This window comes from Carettochelys insculpta, chromosome 19, assembly GCF_033958435.1.
Source record: "Carettochelys insculpta isolate YL-2023 chromosome 19, ASM3395843v1, whole genome shotgun sequence".
In the NCBI taxonomy this organism is placed as follows: Eukaryota; Metazoa; Chordata; order Testudines; family Carettochelyidae; genus Carettochelys; species Carettochelys insculpta.
The window spans coordinates 6,166,757-6,185,515 of record NC_134155.1 but is presented as its reverse complement, the minus strand read 5'-3'; the positions used below and the strand labels follow the sequence as shown (position 1 = coordinate 6,185,515).

At 37.0% G+C, this 18,759-nt stretch overlaps 1 protein-coding gene across 4 annotated transcripts in view; it reads right to left on the bottom strand.

The window, feature by feature from the left end:
- Positions 1–81: 81 nt before the first annotated feature.
- The window catches only part of VMP1 (vacuole membrane protein 1), a 101,838-nt gene continuing 83,160 nt past the window's right edge, over positions 82–18,759 (bottom strand). For all 4 annotated transcript variants that reach the window (XM_075013504.1, XM_075013505.1, XM_075013506.1 and 1 more), the window contains 2 exons: positions 4,342–4,444; positions 82–3,017 (listed from right to left, as the gene is read on the bottom strand). In XM_075013504.1, coding sequence (XP_074869605.1) covers positions 2,874–3,017; positions 4,342–4,444 — 247 coding nt within the window. In that variant the 3' untranslated portion in view covers positions 82–2,873. The remainder of the gene's footprint in view (positions 3,018–4,341; positions 4,445–18,759) is intronic.

Sequence of the window (18,759 nt, the reverse complement as noted above, 5' to 3'; positions counted from 1 at the left end):
ACACAGAAGATAACATAAAAAGGGCTAAATATGAAACAATGGACTCTATTCTGCTAAAATGAAACAAAAGGAATCGCTATACCACTTCGATATATTTATTTTTATTCGAGCAAGCATTAAGACTTCAAACTCAAAATCTTTATTTTTTTACCTTGTATTAAATATTAAAGGCTCACCATCCAGTGTCCGATAAGATAGTAGTAGGTATAGGGTTTAGTCCATTCTCTAAGTATCAGATAAAAGATGAACTTTAGAAAGTTCGCAGAATTACAGCACAGTTCATCAGAATAGGCACATATAGAGGTGGCTTCCAGAGCAATCTATATACACACACAGGGAAAAGCGTAAAATCTTTTTGGATGTTATTCTCTAGGCAGAGTCACTGCTAAGACTTTGGGTAAAAGAGGCCACCAGAAGCATGTTTGAGAAATCACCAGAAGACATGCTGTGAGGCAGAAAGATCTAGGGCCAGACTCTTAATTACACAGGTCCCTTTCACCTCACTCTACTACCATGAAGGAAGGGATCTTAAAGTAGGCCAAAATTAACTCATTTATGGGCCCTTTTCACCGACAGGAGTGGTGCAAAGTGGTTTTGGTTTAAGTGAGAGTAGCATCCCATATGTTTGGTAGATGTTAGATCTAAAAAACTCAAAGCTGCTATTAGAGTGATACAAATGGCGAACCACAATGTTTCCCTAACTCAAATTATGTTGGGAGAAAAAACAAATGCCTCAAAGCTGTTGAATATAACACATAATTAACCACAAATTGCACAATTTAAGTTTTTGCCAATTTAAATCCTTGCTGTGAAATATCAAATAATGATGATTTTATGCACATATAATTAGTCATATGAATTTGTTGCTAGATTTTGTTCTTTTTCAAATCTCCAGGCACAAACAGGAGTGGGGTCTCCAACACCCATTGGATTTCAGTGGGAGTTGGGCAACTTACCACCCTTTGTAAAATGTCCCATGGGGATTTTTTTTAGCTGGTCTAAAAGAAATCTGCTTCTCAGAAACAATGTTTAGAGAAGTCTATATAAAATCCTCTTTGCACATTCAATTAACAGTCACCACTTGTTTAAAATTAAGTATGATGCACAGAAAAGCAAAAATAGTATAAGTTTCACACGCTTTGTCCTGTACTTTTAAGATGTTTCTTATGCAGAGTGCTATATTTTAAGAAAAATAGTTATAAAAAGTCTTTACATTTAAAATCATTTGCATTCTAAACTTTAAATACTTCTATGCCCGTCCATGTTCAATGAAAGACAGAATTTGAGATGGATGAGCAAACGGTCAGATGAAAGATACCAAAATGTCAGACAGCCTACCGACTGTTGTTGCCATGAGATCCAACAGTCAACATCAGTCTGATAAGCTATCCGACAGGATGGTACAGCCATGGAGATGTCACGACGGTTGGCAACACAAGTGAACATTCAGAGAGGAGACTGAATAAAATGCACATTTACTGCACCTTGCTCCAGAGCCGCCCTACATACATCTAATTTAAAAGGTGTTGAGCCCGTTCTAGCCTAAAGAATCCATGTACCACCTTTTAAGAACATCTTATTAAATGCCAATTATTTTATTTTCCTTGTGGAGACAACAAAACTGCATTTCTACTAGTTCAGGGACTATGAGAAAAGCATTGTTCATTGTATATACATGGTAGAACGGAATGATCACCTCTCTACTAAGACGACAACAAGTCTAACCCTTCAATGTAAGTTAATTTCACACACTGATTTATAACAATATGTATAAGAAGAGTGATAATTTAAGGTATACATTAACGTTCTTCACTGTGGTTATTAACTGCCATTCTTGTATTTTACATCAAACCTAACTTAACTTCTGATTTCTGCGCTTCATGGTGCTGTTCTTTGTAGTCCTGATATTAAGAAAACATCTACAGTGTATGATAAAAAAATTAGTCAGGTTGTTTTACTTGCTTATGTAAATAAACCAAACCCTACTGGAAGGTGCCAAGTAAATGGTTTCTACTTCCTTCTGCTGAGCAAGAACGTCCAGTGGAAAAAAAGTCGAGAACAAAAACATTTCTGTACTTATTGTACAGGAAGGATTAGTAAGCATGCAATGCACTAGACACAGGTTTAATAAAGAAACTAAAAATAAACTAAGTATACCAAATGTGTTGAGAAGAGAGTTTATAAAGACCAACACAAGAAATTCTGGAATGATCAAAGATGACTTTATAAAGTTTTATCTTGACGTCATTCTAAATATACAGAATAAAAAAAGTCAACTGCACCAGTCTGACATCAACCATCTCTGTTTACACCATGATGAAGTTGGTGAGGGCGGCTTTTCCAACTGAGAGTATGTGCAATGGGACGGCATTTCTGAGCACTCAGATGGACTCGTATTACCATGAGGGACATGCAAGACTGTTACCCAGTCTACTAGCATTTACATGAGTTTCAATTACTTTGAAATTGTGAGGCATGACAGCCATCCTTAAAAACTGTTATTTTTAGGCCAGGCTGCAAGTTAATAATCTGGAGTTCAGCTACGTATTAAATCAATGTTGGAATTAACGTGAATGGAAAGCATTTATGTTCAACGTTAGTTAGCATAACACGTGCCACTCCAGAAAGTACAACTCAGATGGAATTAAAGAGAATATATACATTACCTTAACATACATACGTTTGCAAATGGGAGTTATTCGCTAAAAGCGAGTTACTTTCAAAAGAAAAAAAAATTAAAAACTTGTTACAGCTGGAAACTGATGATTTTAAAAAGTTTTTCCCTGTTTTGAATAATGCCAATTTTTAGAACATATGGTAAGACCTGTCACTTGCATGTCTGCTACAGCCCATTTCAATGGGCTTTGCCCATCTTATTTTGTCTTTTCCTCAGAGTACATCTTCTGCTGCACTCGTTTGGCATAGCTTTGGGCCATGGAATTTATTATAGATAAGATGAAATAGCAAACCATGACAATCACAAGTTTTTCAAACATCCATGATAACCAGTTCTCCCCCTGCAAAAACAAAACAAACAGAACAAAGGAGAAATCAGATTAGCAGAACACCAAAGAATTCTCCTCCTCCTAGCTGAAGGGAAAGAATCTAACCATCTCAGGAGTCTGTCTAATTTATCAGACTACAACAGGAACAAGCACAAACTAACAGGACTCCTGCAGGCATCTTTGCAAACCTAACTTTTTTGTCTTTTAATGCCAGCTGCTAAATCACTGCGGGGCAACTAATCATTTCTAGGGGGTGAGTGGATAAGTAATTCATTTTCCATTATTTTGTTTCTTTTTGTTGCCCTTTTATAAAGTTCAAGATTAGCCAAGCCTGAAGGGAGTCCTACTCAGTTGCAGAAGATACACTACAGCCACTGGTTAAATCAGTTTTTACTGAAATGCCTGTAGAGTATCAGCCTCTGCTCAGTATCATTTTCTAGTTAATGTGACAGACTTAAAAAAACATGCTTCTCCTGCAGTCTTCTTCAGTCCTGTGCTTTTTTCTACTTTCCCTTCTGGTCAAAGGAGGGCGGCAGTGTACTGCATAGAGCTTTCTGCAAAGGCCAGCATTTGCTTCCCCAGAGTTATTCCAAACTGATCTTCCCTTAATTGCTCCCCTTTTTCTGTTAAGAATTAGAAAAAGCAAATGTTTACAGAAAAAGGGTGCTGGGCTTGAAATATGTTATTAGTTTGTGTATATTTATATCTTAGTTATCCTAAAAATAGCAGGTCTAAAATTTAGATGTTCTTTAATCCTTTGGCATTTAAAGCTGTGGAACATATATTTAAAAGATTTTTCAAGAAAAGCCCCCTCCCCCCGCTTAAACATCAGCTTTTCCTTATATTTTCTCTTTGACCATCAAGATATGATTTTGTTGGTTAGGTTTTTTGGGGGAATAGGGGCAAGTAGGAAAAAAAGAAATTCAGATCTATATGCTTTAATAATATTTGATACAATAGGGAATTCTTCACCTATAATCATACAGGTGAAGTGAACTTTTCCCTGTCTTTTGTTAGCTTGCCCATTGTAGGAACAGATCTGAATAATAAAGAAATGAACAGAACACCTCAGGGCAAACCACCAGCTTGCCTTAGCTGCCTAACTTACTCCCAAAGGGACAGAATGTCTAATCCACTTGTATGTAGCACAAAAGCAGTTTTTCCTCTGAACTTTTTGGCTTTTTTTTTCTCCCCCCCCAATAGATTCAAAGCCTTATCTCCTTTGAGAGTTGCAAGTCTTGGAAAACTAGAATAAAAACTTACCCAGATAAAATGGGTAAGATGTCCAGGGAGAGCAAAGAGGAAAGGAAAAGGGGGTATAGGGTATAATTCTTACCTGTGGCACTCCATCCTCGGATTTATGGTGAAGTTTTATTCGCTGAGCTTCCAAGTACTCTTGAAAAGGCTTCTGAAGAGATGGACCTATTCTTGGGACAGCACTGATGTATATTTCATCCCAGCGAAGATGACAAAATTTGAGAGGGGAGGGGAAAAACAAGAAAATAGTTTATTTTTATTTTTTTTTTAAACTTACCACCTTTGGCTGAAAAGGAACCAAATTCAGATTGGAGCCAGAGATCGGAAGGCATCGCCCCCCATGGGATAATTGGGAGACCCATACAATATAGTGTGTCTTATCAGGTCATCTGAAGAAGAGGGACAAGTGAGCCCCCCAGACTTTCAAAAAGAAAAAAAACAAAAAGAGGTAAAAAAAGAAAAGATGTCACAGCAGATGGATAATCAACTCAGAGGTAACACAGAGAGCAATATGCTCCAGCACTTCCTCAAAGTCAGGGAGAAGCTTAGCTAAGGATGTGCACTGGTGCACGGCTGAGACAAAAATGAATGACTTCTCAGAAGTCCCACATTTATCACCAGCAGTTCCTGTAAGAACTGGTTTGAACCGATTAATAAGGAAATGACTTGTGCTTGTGTCATCCCTCAGTTAAAAAAGAAACTGCCTGCCCTGTGACTTGCCCCCATCTTGACAAAGAAGGCGGCTCCTTTCTCAAACTAAGTCCTTATTAGGACAATCTGTGCGTCATCCTTATCCAAAAAGAATGCATTAGCAAATTCTAAAGGCACCTCCCACTAGTCAGTGATTAACAAAGGAACAAAGAAGGAACGATGAACCTTGTTCTGATTCACTCCATGTTTTATGGCAGATGACTTGCACAGAAACTAACAGTACGTTACTGAACACCTTGTTCTCAGATGACTGTAATAAGAATCACTGATAAGTTTACATACTCATTGCCTTCTCCCGTCTATAAAGAGCTCCAAATACTAAACTGGATGGGCTTAGCAATGTAGCTACTCAATGCCATTCTGCAGACGCCAAAGCATTTCTAAAATTGTAACTTGAGGCTGCTCAAATGAATGAGTATCATTTTTGTATCCACTATCTAACCACTGGCAGACCAGACCAGTCAAAAGTAATGCAAGTCAGGAACTGTAACCTCTCTCCCATAAGGACTTACTTGCTCCTAAATACATGGTTCTGGATGCTGTACAATTACTCAGGAGAGATATTTTAAGCCTGTGTGTCCACTGTGGCAACTTCCTACTAGTGGTGACAAAATTCCTATAGCTGGACCCTTCACTCCACTAGGGACCTCAGTGGGATTTTATGAATTCCTGTCATAAATTTAATAACATTTTGCCAATGCAGACATGTACCAACTGATTTCCATAATCATTTAATGTGCTTGAAAAAGAGGGAAAAAAGCACTTCCCAGATTAAATTACATGTATTTATTACACTACATTTACAATTGACTCCTTTTCACGAGATAGGCCAGGAAAACTCAATCTGTGTAAATAATACTAGTTAAAATGCAGGACAACATCTTGCTACCATTTAGAATTTCAGTAAATCCACAGAATCAGAGAAGTACAAATAACTCACCATCAGCCACACTGATAAGATTTACTCCATAAACCTGGGGCAAGCAATCTTACTGAACACCAAGTTAAAAAAAAATCTTCAGTCATTCTCCTTCAACATGGATAAACTAGCGACTACATTCTGCAGTTGGGCTGGTAAATTTTCCTAAAAATTTTGCAAGATGACTGTAAATATATATCCATGTATTTCAAGTAAGGGAATAGTAACTTTAAAAAAACCTATTTCCAGTTCTTCAGAAACCTCCTGTAAGGGCTGACAGGTTAGTTTGCGGTAGAAGCTCTCCCGAATGACTCGTTTGGTCCGTACGAGTGACTGTTTTAAAACTCTCTCATGCTATTGTTTTTCTTTTAATAACTGACACCCTGAAGACAAAGGCAAAGGTTACTGAAAGGCAATTTTTTTTTAAAACTTTACATATATTTTATGACAAAGTGTTTAAATGATAAAAGCTAAAAGTAGTTGTCCAAGCCCTTTGCTTAAAACAATCATCTGCTCAGCCTCCAAGTTAAAATGGCTATCACAACAGTAAAATGAAAATTAAGATATTGACAGGGTTCAGATTAGGGCATTTCCTTCTGTTACATCAAGAGCCCATTTTAAACATTCTTTCATGAAAAGCATTCGGCACAATTTCTGTAATGGTGAGTGATGACTGAAGTTTGCTTTATGACAGAAATTCATTAAGCTATTTTATGGCTCTCTGGGCCATGCATATATGGAACATGAGAACCCAGAACTAGATCCTGCATTGCTAAACAATTAACTGTGGCATATTTATACTTACACACACAAGTGACAAAGAAATTTGCATTGCCTACATGTTTTCTAGAGTGAAACATAAGTAGCAGCAAGCATATACATGAATACTCGCAATACTAGAGTGAAGTTCTTCCTAACCTGGTGGTTAAATCCTCTAGTTTTCACTATTTCTGCAATCGTCCAGTAAAAGACAGCCACTGAAATAGTACTAATTCTATATTTCCTTACACTCTATTCTTAACATTTTATTGAAGGACCCAATTTCAACTCCATTTTTAAGGCTAGCAGTTGATCAAAAGCATTTTAGTTACAAATCACAGCTCCCCCATTCCTAATGAATCTTTCAGAAAGCATGTTAACCCACTAACAACAGCCATGCATGAGATTTTAGCAGTTTCAAAAATTCAATTCATTTGCTGGATGCAGTTGCAACTGCAGAAGTGACAGCATTTTGCATCACAGTTCTGCGCCACTCAGCAAGGGATTTAAGACGTAGCCTCAGAACAGTATTGCGGTTCCAGCTTTCTAAACTCAAACCACATACATCACTGCACAATTGGCTGAATAAAGGAAGGTGAAATACATCCTTTACAATAGTAAGATGGCTTCAAGACTCCTGCCATCCTCCTTCCCATCCCATTTACCATCCTGTTCAGATTTTCTCAGCTCTCATAGTTAGTAAAGCCTGTGGGTCTCTTTAAAGAAATGAAAATAATAAAAGTCAAAAGGAGAGGAAATCAAGAACCTAAATGTACAATAGAACTTCCCTAATTATTACACTTTATAATCCGTACACACGCAATAAAGCCGCCCTGCTTTTCAAAGCTTTAGCAACACAGGTAGCGAACTGACATATGACCTACATTTTTGTTTAAAAAGAAATATCATTCACTAAGACATTATGAAACATCAAAAGCCAGGAGGATTTCATAATAAGTGAACAAAGGGGAGTCCATGAGATATTCTTTTTTATATTTATTCATTAATTAGCAGAATTCATGAATTCTACTGCATCCCTAACATTGATGCAAGGCAGCAAGACAGCCTTTATTTTTATATCAAGCTTGAGAAAATATTTTTAGATTTTATTTTCCTTGCAAAATTAGTTTAAGTTTGGATTCAATGAGAGATTTTAGAAGAAAATACAGACAATTTGCTTACCCTGAAACTATGCTTTTTATTTTACTTTGTAACTCTGATTGCTTCTTGAGGTATTATGACTATATTAACAAACTTATCAAGGTATACACTATGAGTTGTTGGAAGCTTAAATATATTTGATACAGATCGTGGCTTCATTTATAACAATTTGTTCAAAAGATATTTATTTGCACTGTGACTACAAAACCAGCTCTCTCATTACTATATTTTGCTCCAATTGTAGGAAATTTAAAAATCTATTCAAAAATCACTTTTGTGTCTGGAAGCTACAATTTGCTTAAAAAGACTTCTTATTTTCATTCACCTGTTTTAAATACTATTTCTTCAGCCATTCATCTGAAAAACTGCTTGACAATTTTTTTTCCAAGCTTCATGACACTGCTTGGATGATCCAGCATTGATGAGCTTAACCATTTATAGAAAAATATTACTAATTCAAGAGAATTTGTCAGCATCAGCTGAATGGAATTAAAATTTCTCTTAAAGAATAGTGAAAAAATTATCATTTTAGTTTAAGAGTTTGGAACACCCATTTTTTCATTAGTTATCAATACACTTGTAAATCACTGAATTTATTTGCGGGCTATAAGTAATCAAAAGTGATTTGTCAAAGTCGCTACATATTCAAGTTACAAAATCATCTCTATAAAACTCCAGATACATGATGGTGATAATGAAATGGTGATAATGATCTCAGCAACAATAAGAAGTCCTGTGGCAACTTATAGGCTAATTAGATATTTTGGATTTCAGCAGAAATCTTAGCCTGACTTGCTGGGTTAGACACATACTTTTCTCACCCCCCCAAAAAAATCAACTGCTTGGAGGTGATGCACTTAAAAAAAATCATTGGAATAATTTATCAAGGAAAACGGTGCATTCTCCATCATCAGGAATTTTTAAATCAAGACAATTTTTTTTCTAAAAAATATATTATAGTCGAAACAGGAATTAACTTAGGGAAGTTCTGTGACCTTAGTTCTGAAGAAAGCCAGACTCAACAATGGTAACCATGCTTTAGAATCTCTGAATATCATGTAAAAAGTGTTTTTTCATGGATTTTCAACAACTCCACACAACTATAAAATCCTGCCACACCCAAAGTTACAATGTAATCATAAATTTAAGCAATATTAAAATCTGAGCTTTTTTTGGGGGGAGGGGGGAAGCTTTACTATTTACTGATCGTACCTCTTCTACTGTTGGTACCCTTTAGTGTTTTATTTACTGATATTTCTATAATATTTTCTTTAAAAGTAGTCATTGAACATCAAAAATAAACTATTTAACTCTGTCAAAGTCTGAGGTTACTAGATAATCTGTTACTGTACGTCTATTATGCTAATATTGTACCAGTACTTTACCAAAAAGGCTACCACCAAAGCATTTAGAATTGGGCTCAGTTTTAGTAACACTTAGGCATGTATGTAAATTTTTTAAAATTCCCAAGTTTCTGCAAAATAGGAGTCTCAAGGTAAATAGATAAACTGGGTAGCATTGCGAGTGCAATTTTATTCTCCCCTCCACCCCCATACCTATTACATGATGTAGCAGTGGAAGAATTAATGAAAGACAACCAATTTACCCCAGAACTCAAAAGCAAATAACTTAAGATGATCTTGCTTAACTTCAGGCACGTGCTTACAATATTAAACAAGTTGACATTATCCACAACAGTCAGGGTGTTAGCAACTTACATTAATTTCATACTCCATTAGACAAACGAATTGAACAACAGGAATTAAATTCTGAGCTGCACTCAGTAAGAAATGCCAAGCGCTTAATATCTGAATATACGCAGGCCATTTTTATCATGGAAATAGTTTCAAAGGGAAAAAGAACAAACCAGAATGCAGAATACAGTATGCAAACTATCAACCAAGCCTCCAGACTTAAAACAGATCACTTTTAGCATTAAAGGTTTTGATGCAATCCTGAATCAGATGTCATATTTGTGAATGTTCTCTTTAAAACTACACCCTTTCCAATTAGCTGGAAAGACTCATGGCTAATATCCGGACTAGGCTTGTCCAGACTACATGGCTACCTACTAAACACACAGGCACTGTGCTTGTTCAAGAAGAGACAGTGTTCATAAGAATTAACAGTTCATAAGAAAATGGACCCTGCATCACATTCTGGTTACCAGATCAACAATCCTACAATTTTGGCCAGATGTAGCATAAGTACAGTACTGTTTTAAATAAATCAGAGTCAGAGTCAGGTAGATGCCTGCCTAATTTCATCACAACGGGTTACCCATGTGAGACTTTCCTTCAGAGAGTATTTTCTACAGGACTTCCAAGATAGAGAATGTCTGTGTGCACATCTGTGAACATACCTCTTACTAACCTGGCTCTTTTCAGCCATGTGTAGCCTTCATGGTTGACAAAACCACAGAGACCAGATTAACACCTGTAGAGCCCAATTCTGAGTCAGGAAACAAATATCTACCATAGCTATGGGAAGAGCTGTTGAACTGGCCCCTTTTGGAGTACCTGAAACACTAAAACTGATGGAAGATCAGGTCATGATCACGTCCTGGGGTCTTTAGGGGCTTGCGGGGGAGGGTGCGCAATGCCAAAAGGGAAGAAAATCCCTTTACTTTTTGCCAACAGGAGCCAGGAACATATTCTGATTTCACTAGTAAAGTAAAATTTAGCTGCATCCAGATTGCCTCTGCAAAACCAGAAAGTGTTAAGTTGTGACAAAGAGTTAAAAGCTTACTAGTAACTAGGAAATTCACCTCTCTGGGCTCTCCTCCCCCATTATCTGTGGATCTGAGGAAGACTGGTTCTGCTTGTTGATCAAACTAGTAATGGCAGACAGAGAGCAATGGCTTTCCATTTCCACACAGCTGTGTGAAGTTTTGCTGTATATCATGTACAACTCCCAATACACCCAGATTTAGTTGCTCAGTTCTGATTTCATATTTCTTTTTAGGTTCTCCCCAAAGAACAGAGAAGCAGCCTAAACAGCAGTACGTTTTAACGTTCACATTGCTGCAAAAGAGGAATGAGGCATTCACCAACCACTGTTAAACATTCCGAGTTACCTTCCTTAACAGGGCTCATGATGCAATGATTTTGCATGGCTTAAATTTTCTTAAAAAGCGTTTTATGACTAGGTTATAAACCCCTGACAGACAGGTTTGAATGAATATCTTTTGAGTGCCACTGGACTAGTAAGTAAAGCTGACTGATTTGCACGCTTCCATCACCACCCAAAACGTGCACCTTCTTCTGGCAAGTTATCTGAACCTACAAATAGTTAATTTTTTTTTCCAGACAGTGATCTAAACAGGCCTAACGGTTAGTATTTTAATGAGCTGTCATTTCCTGTTCTGATAAAGATTCTCACAGTATTTAAACCATGCATTTCCCTGAGGCTCAACCAATACCAGGACACAATTCATGGTGAGTCAGAATGGACCTCAGACTCTTTGCCTGACTCAACCATGATAGATTACACTGCAGCAAATCCGGACTCCCTCCCAAGGTGCCTATGGCTTAAACTACAGACCTGAGCAAAGCCACTGGCTTTAATTTATAGCAGTACCGCCTTAGCTTTCAAAACACTGAGGTAAACAAAGATAAGTCGTCTGTGTTATTTATAATTGGAGAACAAAACTGGTGTTATTTAATTAAATAAATCTGGTTTAGGCTCAGAATCAAGGGGAACAAAGTTGGAGTTAAAAAGCTCTTTTGCATTTTCATTTTGATTTCACATGAAACACTGTTAGTACTAGTTTTCAAATAAACCACTCGGGTGACCATGACATTAAGTGGCCTTAAATTTCACCTCATTCATGTGGGATGTCCTCAAATACAAAGTGACCTACATGTCACAAAAAAACATTTCACCCAGAGAGATTTTTATTTTGGTATGTTAAACAGTAACTTTAACAGAGTTGTTGCTACAGTCTGTAGTAAATTTCAGGTCTGTTGGATATTGTTATGTGTCAAGCAATATGTGAGGGTAAGAGAAATACAATACCCTTTTATGTGAGGGTAAGAGAAATCAGAGTCCCACCTTTAAGAAGCAAAACTACAGCTTTCACACATTCGCTTGCTAGTTCAGATTTAAATCCTACCAGCCCTTTTCAAACAAACTCTTAATTCTATTGTGATCTATCTAAAGGTTTTCACATCAAAACAGCTCAAATTTCATTCACATCTGTGTCCTTTTCAAGCTTTTGAAACCTTTTTTGTGCCAGAGTTTCCCCATTGTGTACCCGACTGTATTATAAAAGCACAATCCCATAGGTTTCAGAAATAGTTGTGGGAAGAGAGCCATTGATTTACTGCATCAAAAAATGTCAGGTGTAAAGCTGTAAGCTTCCAAAAGCATTTCTTCCTCTGGAGACTTCAAATAAAGTCACTGCTAAATTACCTACATTAGCCATTTTGGATTACTTTCAACGGAGTTTTAATAAACAGCAAGTCTTAGTCAAAAGGGTAATTAGACGAAATTTTTTTAAATACAGATTTGAATTCTGGTGGCAATTCAGCAGGACATGGTCATAGGAGATGGATTACCTGCACCACATTAGCCCTGAAGCACTTACACAAAACAAAGCTCCACGCAAAGAAAGGAGATGTGATTGGTAAATCAGACAGTGTTCTTTTAAAAGCAAAGCAATAACAGTTCTGCCAGTCTAATGCTCACTGTTGCACACTGTATTGTTGGGATCCTCAAACTGATAAAAGGCAGCATTGCTTTTGCACATTAAGGAGAATAAAACAGCCACAAAAGTAAAACCAGTGTTTCCCAACCAGAGGCACATGTACGCTAAGGAGTACATCAAGGTTTTACAGGGGAAACGTCAAACCATCTAAGACATTTGCTTGGTTTTACAAAAGCTACGTAAAAAACACTAGTAAAATCAGTACAATCTAAAAGTTCACTCAGACAATGACTTGTTTCTACTGCTTTGTATGCCTTACGCTGAAATGTAAGCACAATATTTCTATTCCAATTCAGCAATAAGATGGTGGAAAGTCAGCAAGTTTTCAGTAGTAGTCTTCTGTGATAGTTTTGCATGTTTTTGTAATTGAGTAGTTTTTAAGTGAGGTGTAACTTGGTGGTACACAAAACAAATTTGACTCCTAAAAAGGGGTACAGTAATCTGGAAAGGTTGAATTGCACTTGTTTCAGATTACTTTAGGACCACGTTTCTCAAGCAGTAATATGCATACCCTTAGGGATAACACAGGAGAGTCTGGGGTCCTCTTTTTCCCCCCCTGAAAAAGGGGTGCTTTATTGAAAAAAGGTAGAGAAACAGTGAATTAAACTATTCTGGTAGAGAAGTCCACACAATAGATTAACTATTATTGTCAGTACTGCTAATCTTTTTTTTTTTTTTTTTTGGGGGGGGGGGGGGGGACAAAGGAAAAAATTAAAAAACTCTTTGAATGGCTGAAGTTTTCTGAAACATATTCAGAGGAAAAAGTGTGTCAAGAAGAAAGCACTATGTCCTTTACAGCTGAAGTCACACGAATCAATTACGACTCATTTGCTGCTGAGTCAGAGGGTGCGTTGTGAATTGTAACATAACGAGGAGCATCACAAAATTAGTTCATAAAGTCAGTGATTCAAGTACGAATAAGGCTGGTTTCATGTAACTGCTTAATTATTAGTGTGAACCAGTCAAATTCCAAGTGGCCCATGGGCTTAAAAGCATAAAAAAGGCTCATGTAAAACCCCAGATTGAGAAATTGTTCTGAAGTCTTTGGTACTTGAGGTCAGATTTTCAGACCTATGTTTTCTGAATCATGTTTCTCTGTAGCATTAAGGGAAATTACAAGTCTAATCGCCAGGGCACAGCAATGACAATTTAGCCCTTAAACTGTTTAGAAGTCTACACTTTTGCATAACTATCACTGACGGAACACACGTTGCTTGTGTTTGCCTTTTGCAACTAATTAACCATTACTTTCCTCAAGCACTGTTTTTAGAGGGGAGACCTCTAAATGGAGCAGGTATTCTCACTTCCCCAGCTCAAACACTGTCCCTACTTTCCTCTGATTACCATACTGTACATACAAAAGACTTCAGTGAAAATTAGAGAGGCCACATCTCTTGTACTGTTTAGGAAGCAGAACTACACTTGAGCTTAGAATGAGCTTCTTGCTGGCAAGATCCAATGAAGATAATTTGCACTGGATTCATGATGGATGCTTAAATGTTTTATTAACAGGTTTTACTATCTACATATCTACTAAATCTTCAATTATGAAAGTGCAGCTACTTCTGGGGCGAAACCTGGCTGACATTTAACATTACACAAGAGCTTATGACAGTTGGCCATTTCCAGCAGGTATCTAGAACACATATAAAAGCTTTTCCTTCTCTTCTCTTTTTCGATCACGAAGCAATGTCAACTCCTTAACAGCATGATAAAAACAAGACAGTGGGCTCTCTCTCAGAAACTTCATTTGGCACTGTTACAGCTTGCCAATCTTCTCTGTATGGTGGCTTTGAGTAATATTTCTTCACACACTTTCTGGAAATTCCTAGTGCCCACTTGAAATCACCGCTTCAAAGACAAATATGATTATGTTTAGAAGCAATATGCTCAATGACTTCATAAACATTCCTGCAGTTGTAGTAAAAATTAAATTGGAAGATTAAAAAAACCAAAGAAAACCCACAACATACATACTAATTAAACAATTTTAAAATGGGCTAATTGTGGCCTAAAACTAGAAAAAAATATGTAACTTGGCTGCTTAGTAAGCTAACCTAATTTTTAGGTTCACAGAATACAAAACTAATAGTTAATTCATCCTCCTCCCCACATGACAGCATCCTCCATTCCTCACTTTGTATCTGTAAGACCCTTGCTAAAAGATTTCCTCTTTAACCATCAATACTGCAACCTCCAAATTGTTAGCTGATGCACTGGTAGCTGCATCATCTGAGGCTCACCCTGCCAATCTTTCTACAGCCTTCCACCTTTTTTCAGCCCACTTTGAATAGCAGCAGCAATCCAGACTTCAGCATGTGCAGAACACTAGTACCCACCTTCTTGTACACACAACAAAATACAAGTACACCCTCTCCCATCCTGAAATAATTTCACTGGCTCCTCATTCCTTTAGACCAGGGGTCAGCAAGTCCCAGCACAGGTGCCAAGTGTGGCACACAAGCTGATTAGCAGTGACATGCGAGGGGGCAGCTCAGCCCTGCCTCTCCTCCCCCATCCAGCCAGGTGCTTGCTCAAAGCCTTGACACCTGTGGATTACCAAAAGACTAGAGCACCACCATCTAAACAGTAAAGCTCTGCATCGTTTTTTGTTTTGTTTTGTTTTTTTATTAATGAAGCTGTTGTAAGTAGGACTATTAACAACTTTCAAAAGTATCACTGACACTGGGTCTGTTCCTAGAGGTCAAAAAGTCAAATTTCAGCACTCCATCTCAGAAAGACTGCTGACCCCTGCTTCAGACGACTCTTCCGGGCAAAGGTCTGCCATTTTCTTTGGTGCTTGTACAACACCTAGCACAACAAAAACCTGGGTCGTGAATGAGACTTTTACAACAATACAAATTCATAATCAAATTATTTCATTATTTTTGTTGAATACTAGCCTCCTTGTCTTTAAAATCCTCTGTGATCTTGCTCCAATTTCTTAGGGCTGTCTCTTACTCTCTGTGCTCTTTCTCCTTTGCTGGATGCTTCTACACACAACCTGACTCAGGCTATGTCTACGCTACCCCGGAAGATCGACCTACTTAGGATCTTCCAGGATTCAATTTTGCCTGTCTTGTCTGGATGCGTGAAATTGACCTCTCAGGGGCCACAGTCAACCTCTGTACTCCTTGCAAGATGTCAGGGAGGTCAGCAGAAGAAACTCTCCCATCAACCTTCCCCAGTAGTGACGGGCAAGTTAGCTGAGTGTAGATACATCGATTCTAGCTACGCAATTGCCGTAGCTAGAATTGTGTGTCTGTGGTCAAACTTACCTTGCCTAATGTAGACATTCTCAGGTTGGTGTGATAGTCATTTTCTTCGCTGTTCCTACCAGTGAGATTTGACTACATGAAAACACTGATCAAAACACCTGTGGCACAAGAGCTATTCCAGAACTGGCTTTCCATGTGGATACTCTTATTTCAGAATAAGAGCACCTTTTTCTGACTTACACAATCACCATTTTGGAAGCAGATGATGCTAAACAGGAAAGGGCACGCCTCTTCCAAAACACAAGTGTCCACATGGGAATAGCTATTGCCCTTTCAATTCACACCCTAGCTCAATCCAAAATAACCCTTAAGTCTAGCCCTTAGGTCTTTGTGCCTCAAACTTCTCCATTTTATTTCAAAACGTGGCTAACATTTCCCCTTGCTAAACCACTTGCTCAGAATTAAAAACCAATTACAGAAATCAAATGCTGAAAAGATACTGAAGTGTTTAGGTTGGTGATCTGTAAGAAAAACTTTCTACACAATAAAATTGTGAAACCAAAGCACCATGAAGTGTATTCAAGGGATGGCTTTACAAATACAAAACACCATGAACACAGAATCTGGTAATATCAGTAAACAATTGCAGTCCTAAGGAAAAGGGTTGCACACAGCTCTGTTTTTCATTATAGTTTAAGACTCATCTATCTAACAAAGAGAATATGGTCTAGTGCATAGAATAACAACAACTTCAAGGATGTTAATAATTCACTCCTTACAACTCAATTTAATATTCCATCTAGGCTTTGGTGATCCTGTACATCAATATCCTTTTAAAAATATTTCTGCTTAGACACCTCTTTTTTACAAAAGGCCACGTCTTGGAACAAGAAACTATCTCAGGTCAAACTAATGGAAAGAGTGTGATTACAAAGGTTAAACTATTCATTGAGTATTCTCTTTATACTTAATAATGATTAAGAACTTCTAATACAAGCTGTTGCTTAAATATTTTAAACTACTGTAGAGAGAAATTGATGAGGTAATGCAAGTGTGTTTGAGAAAAGTCAAGAATACTGGGACAGGCCAAAAAAATGTCCCGTCTCCAGAGAACATTTTTGAACTCTGACATCAACTATTTAATAAAAATCTGAATCCAGCAGAAATCTCGTGAACATGTTGAAAGTAATTTGATGCAAAGCTATTTCCAAGACAGATGAAGTAGGAAAAAATTAGCTTTCCCCCAAAGAGTGTATTAGAGGAAGTCTTTGAAAATATCTTACTCAGCAGTATTGTTGATCAAAGATAAAGTAAACCAGCTTGGAGTGGCTAATACTAAAAAGACAATGATTTCTAGCCAGTAGCTTTATTTTTAAAGGAATATTGAAAGCAAAACATTCATTCTGAAGTTTGTTACAATCCAGACTCCTAATGAGAAACTCAGGAAGCAATAAAATCAGATGGTTTCATCAGTGAATTGGTCTAGAATGTTGAATCAGACATGCCTATTTCTTTCTACAGCATCACTATTTCAAGTTTACATATTTAAACAGCAAAAGCTTCCAGACATTTCTACATAGAAATGCTTCCTGAAACAATTTAAAAATACCAGAAAAGTTGTTAATTATAAAATGGAAAAAAAAAAAAAAAAAAAGAAAACCTGTCACGTGTCCTCAAAAACATGGAGCAAGTAAAAATGCATCTTTAGAATTTTTTTTTCAAATCAGATTGTTAATACCTGATGTCTATCAGAAATCAGATGAAATACAGGATTTAAGTCCATTTAGAGACAAATAAAAATAATTCCTTCCAAGGTCGGAGCAGACCGAACAATGCATTAATAAGTCTGCAACATTTGTTTAGAGCACATAGATGTTTTGTCTGAATAGTTAAGCACAATTTAGTGATGCAATACTAGGTGATTTGCACTAAGTCATATATATGGACACAAATGAACTGTTTTTTGTTTATACGCCAGCAATTTTAATACATTGCTTAAATTTTAGGGAGGCTGTGCTGGGAACGTAATTGTTGGAGTGCTGATAAAGGATGTTCAGACTGACTCGGGCTCTTCAAATTACACTAAACTCTTTCATATCCAGCATTATATCATCCTGAACTCTCAAATAACCAGCATTTTAACTATAAGTAAATTTTAGTTATGTTTTCCTGTAAGTACAGTATAGTGAAAGTAAATAAAAATGAATATAGCAAATACAGTGTAACTTTACAGTGTTCAATACCACTGTTGCTGGTAAATAAAGTACTCTGCATACATTTGTGTGTGTTTCTTAATACCTAATCTTGTTTTTCTTTAGTGTTACGCATTGCTAGGTATACCTCTCTATTATCCAGAATATCTGAGTATCTGGCAGCCTCAAGGTCCTGGGGCTGCCAGATATGAAAGAGTTAACTATATACAGCATGAATGATTGAATTGGTAAATCTCACAAGTGAGATGGTGAAATCCAGCATTTCATTAAATGTACTTTTCAGTCAGTATTAAAGCTCATCCTGCCATTTGTATTTTAAATAATATTTTATTCACTGGTTATTTCATGCATTTCTTGCCCTATCTCCCCTGACATTTTCAATCAAATCTTAGCTTAAAACAAGTCTGAATCATTTCCTAAGAAATACACTAGTCTGGAAAAAGACAGGTAAATTCTCAAAATAGGAACAGTTTATCCGTGAACAGCTTGCGACTTTCTCTAATAAAAAACATATGTTACAGAGAAACTTACAATTTCCAGGTTTTCGCCCTAACACTTTATGAGGTATTTCATATTGTAAAATATATGGAATGGCCCTTCTAAGGGCCTCCATCTTTAGTTATATGTGAAAATAGTGTATTTTAAGTAGGAACCCTTTATTCATTTTCTGACAGGGAATCATGCTATATCATCACAGAAAGCTGCCAGATTGTAAGTATGAGAGTGGTAGCCATGTTAGTCTGTAGCTTCAAGAACAACAAGAAGTCTTGTCTTGTGGCACCTTATAGACTAACAGATATTTTGGAGC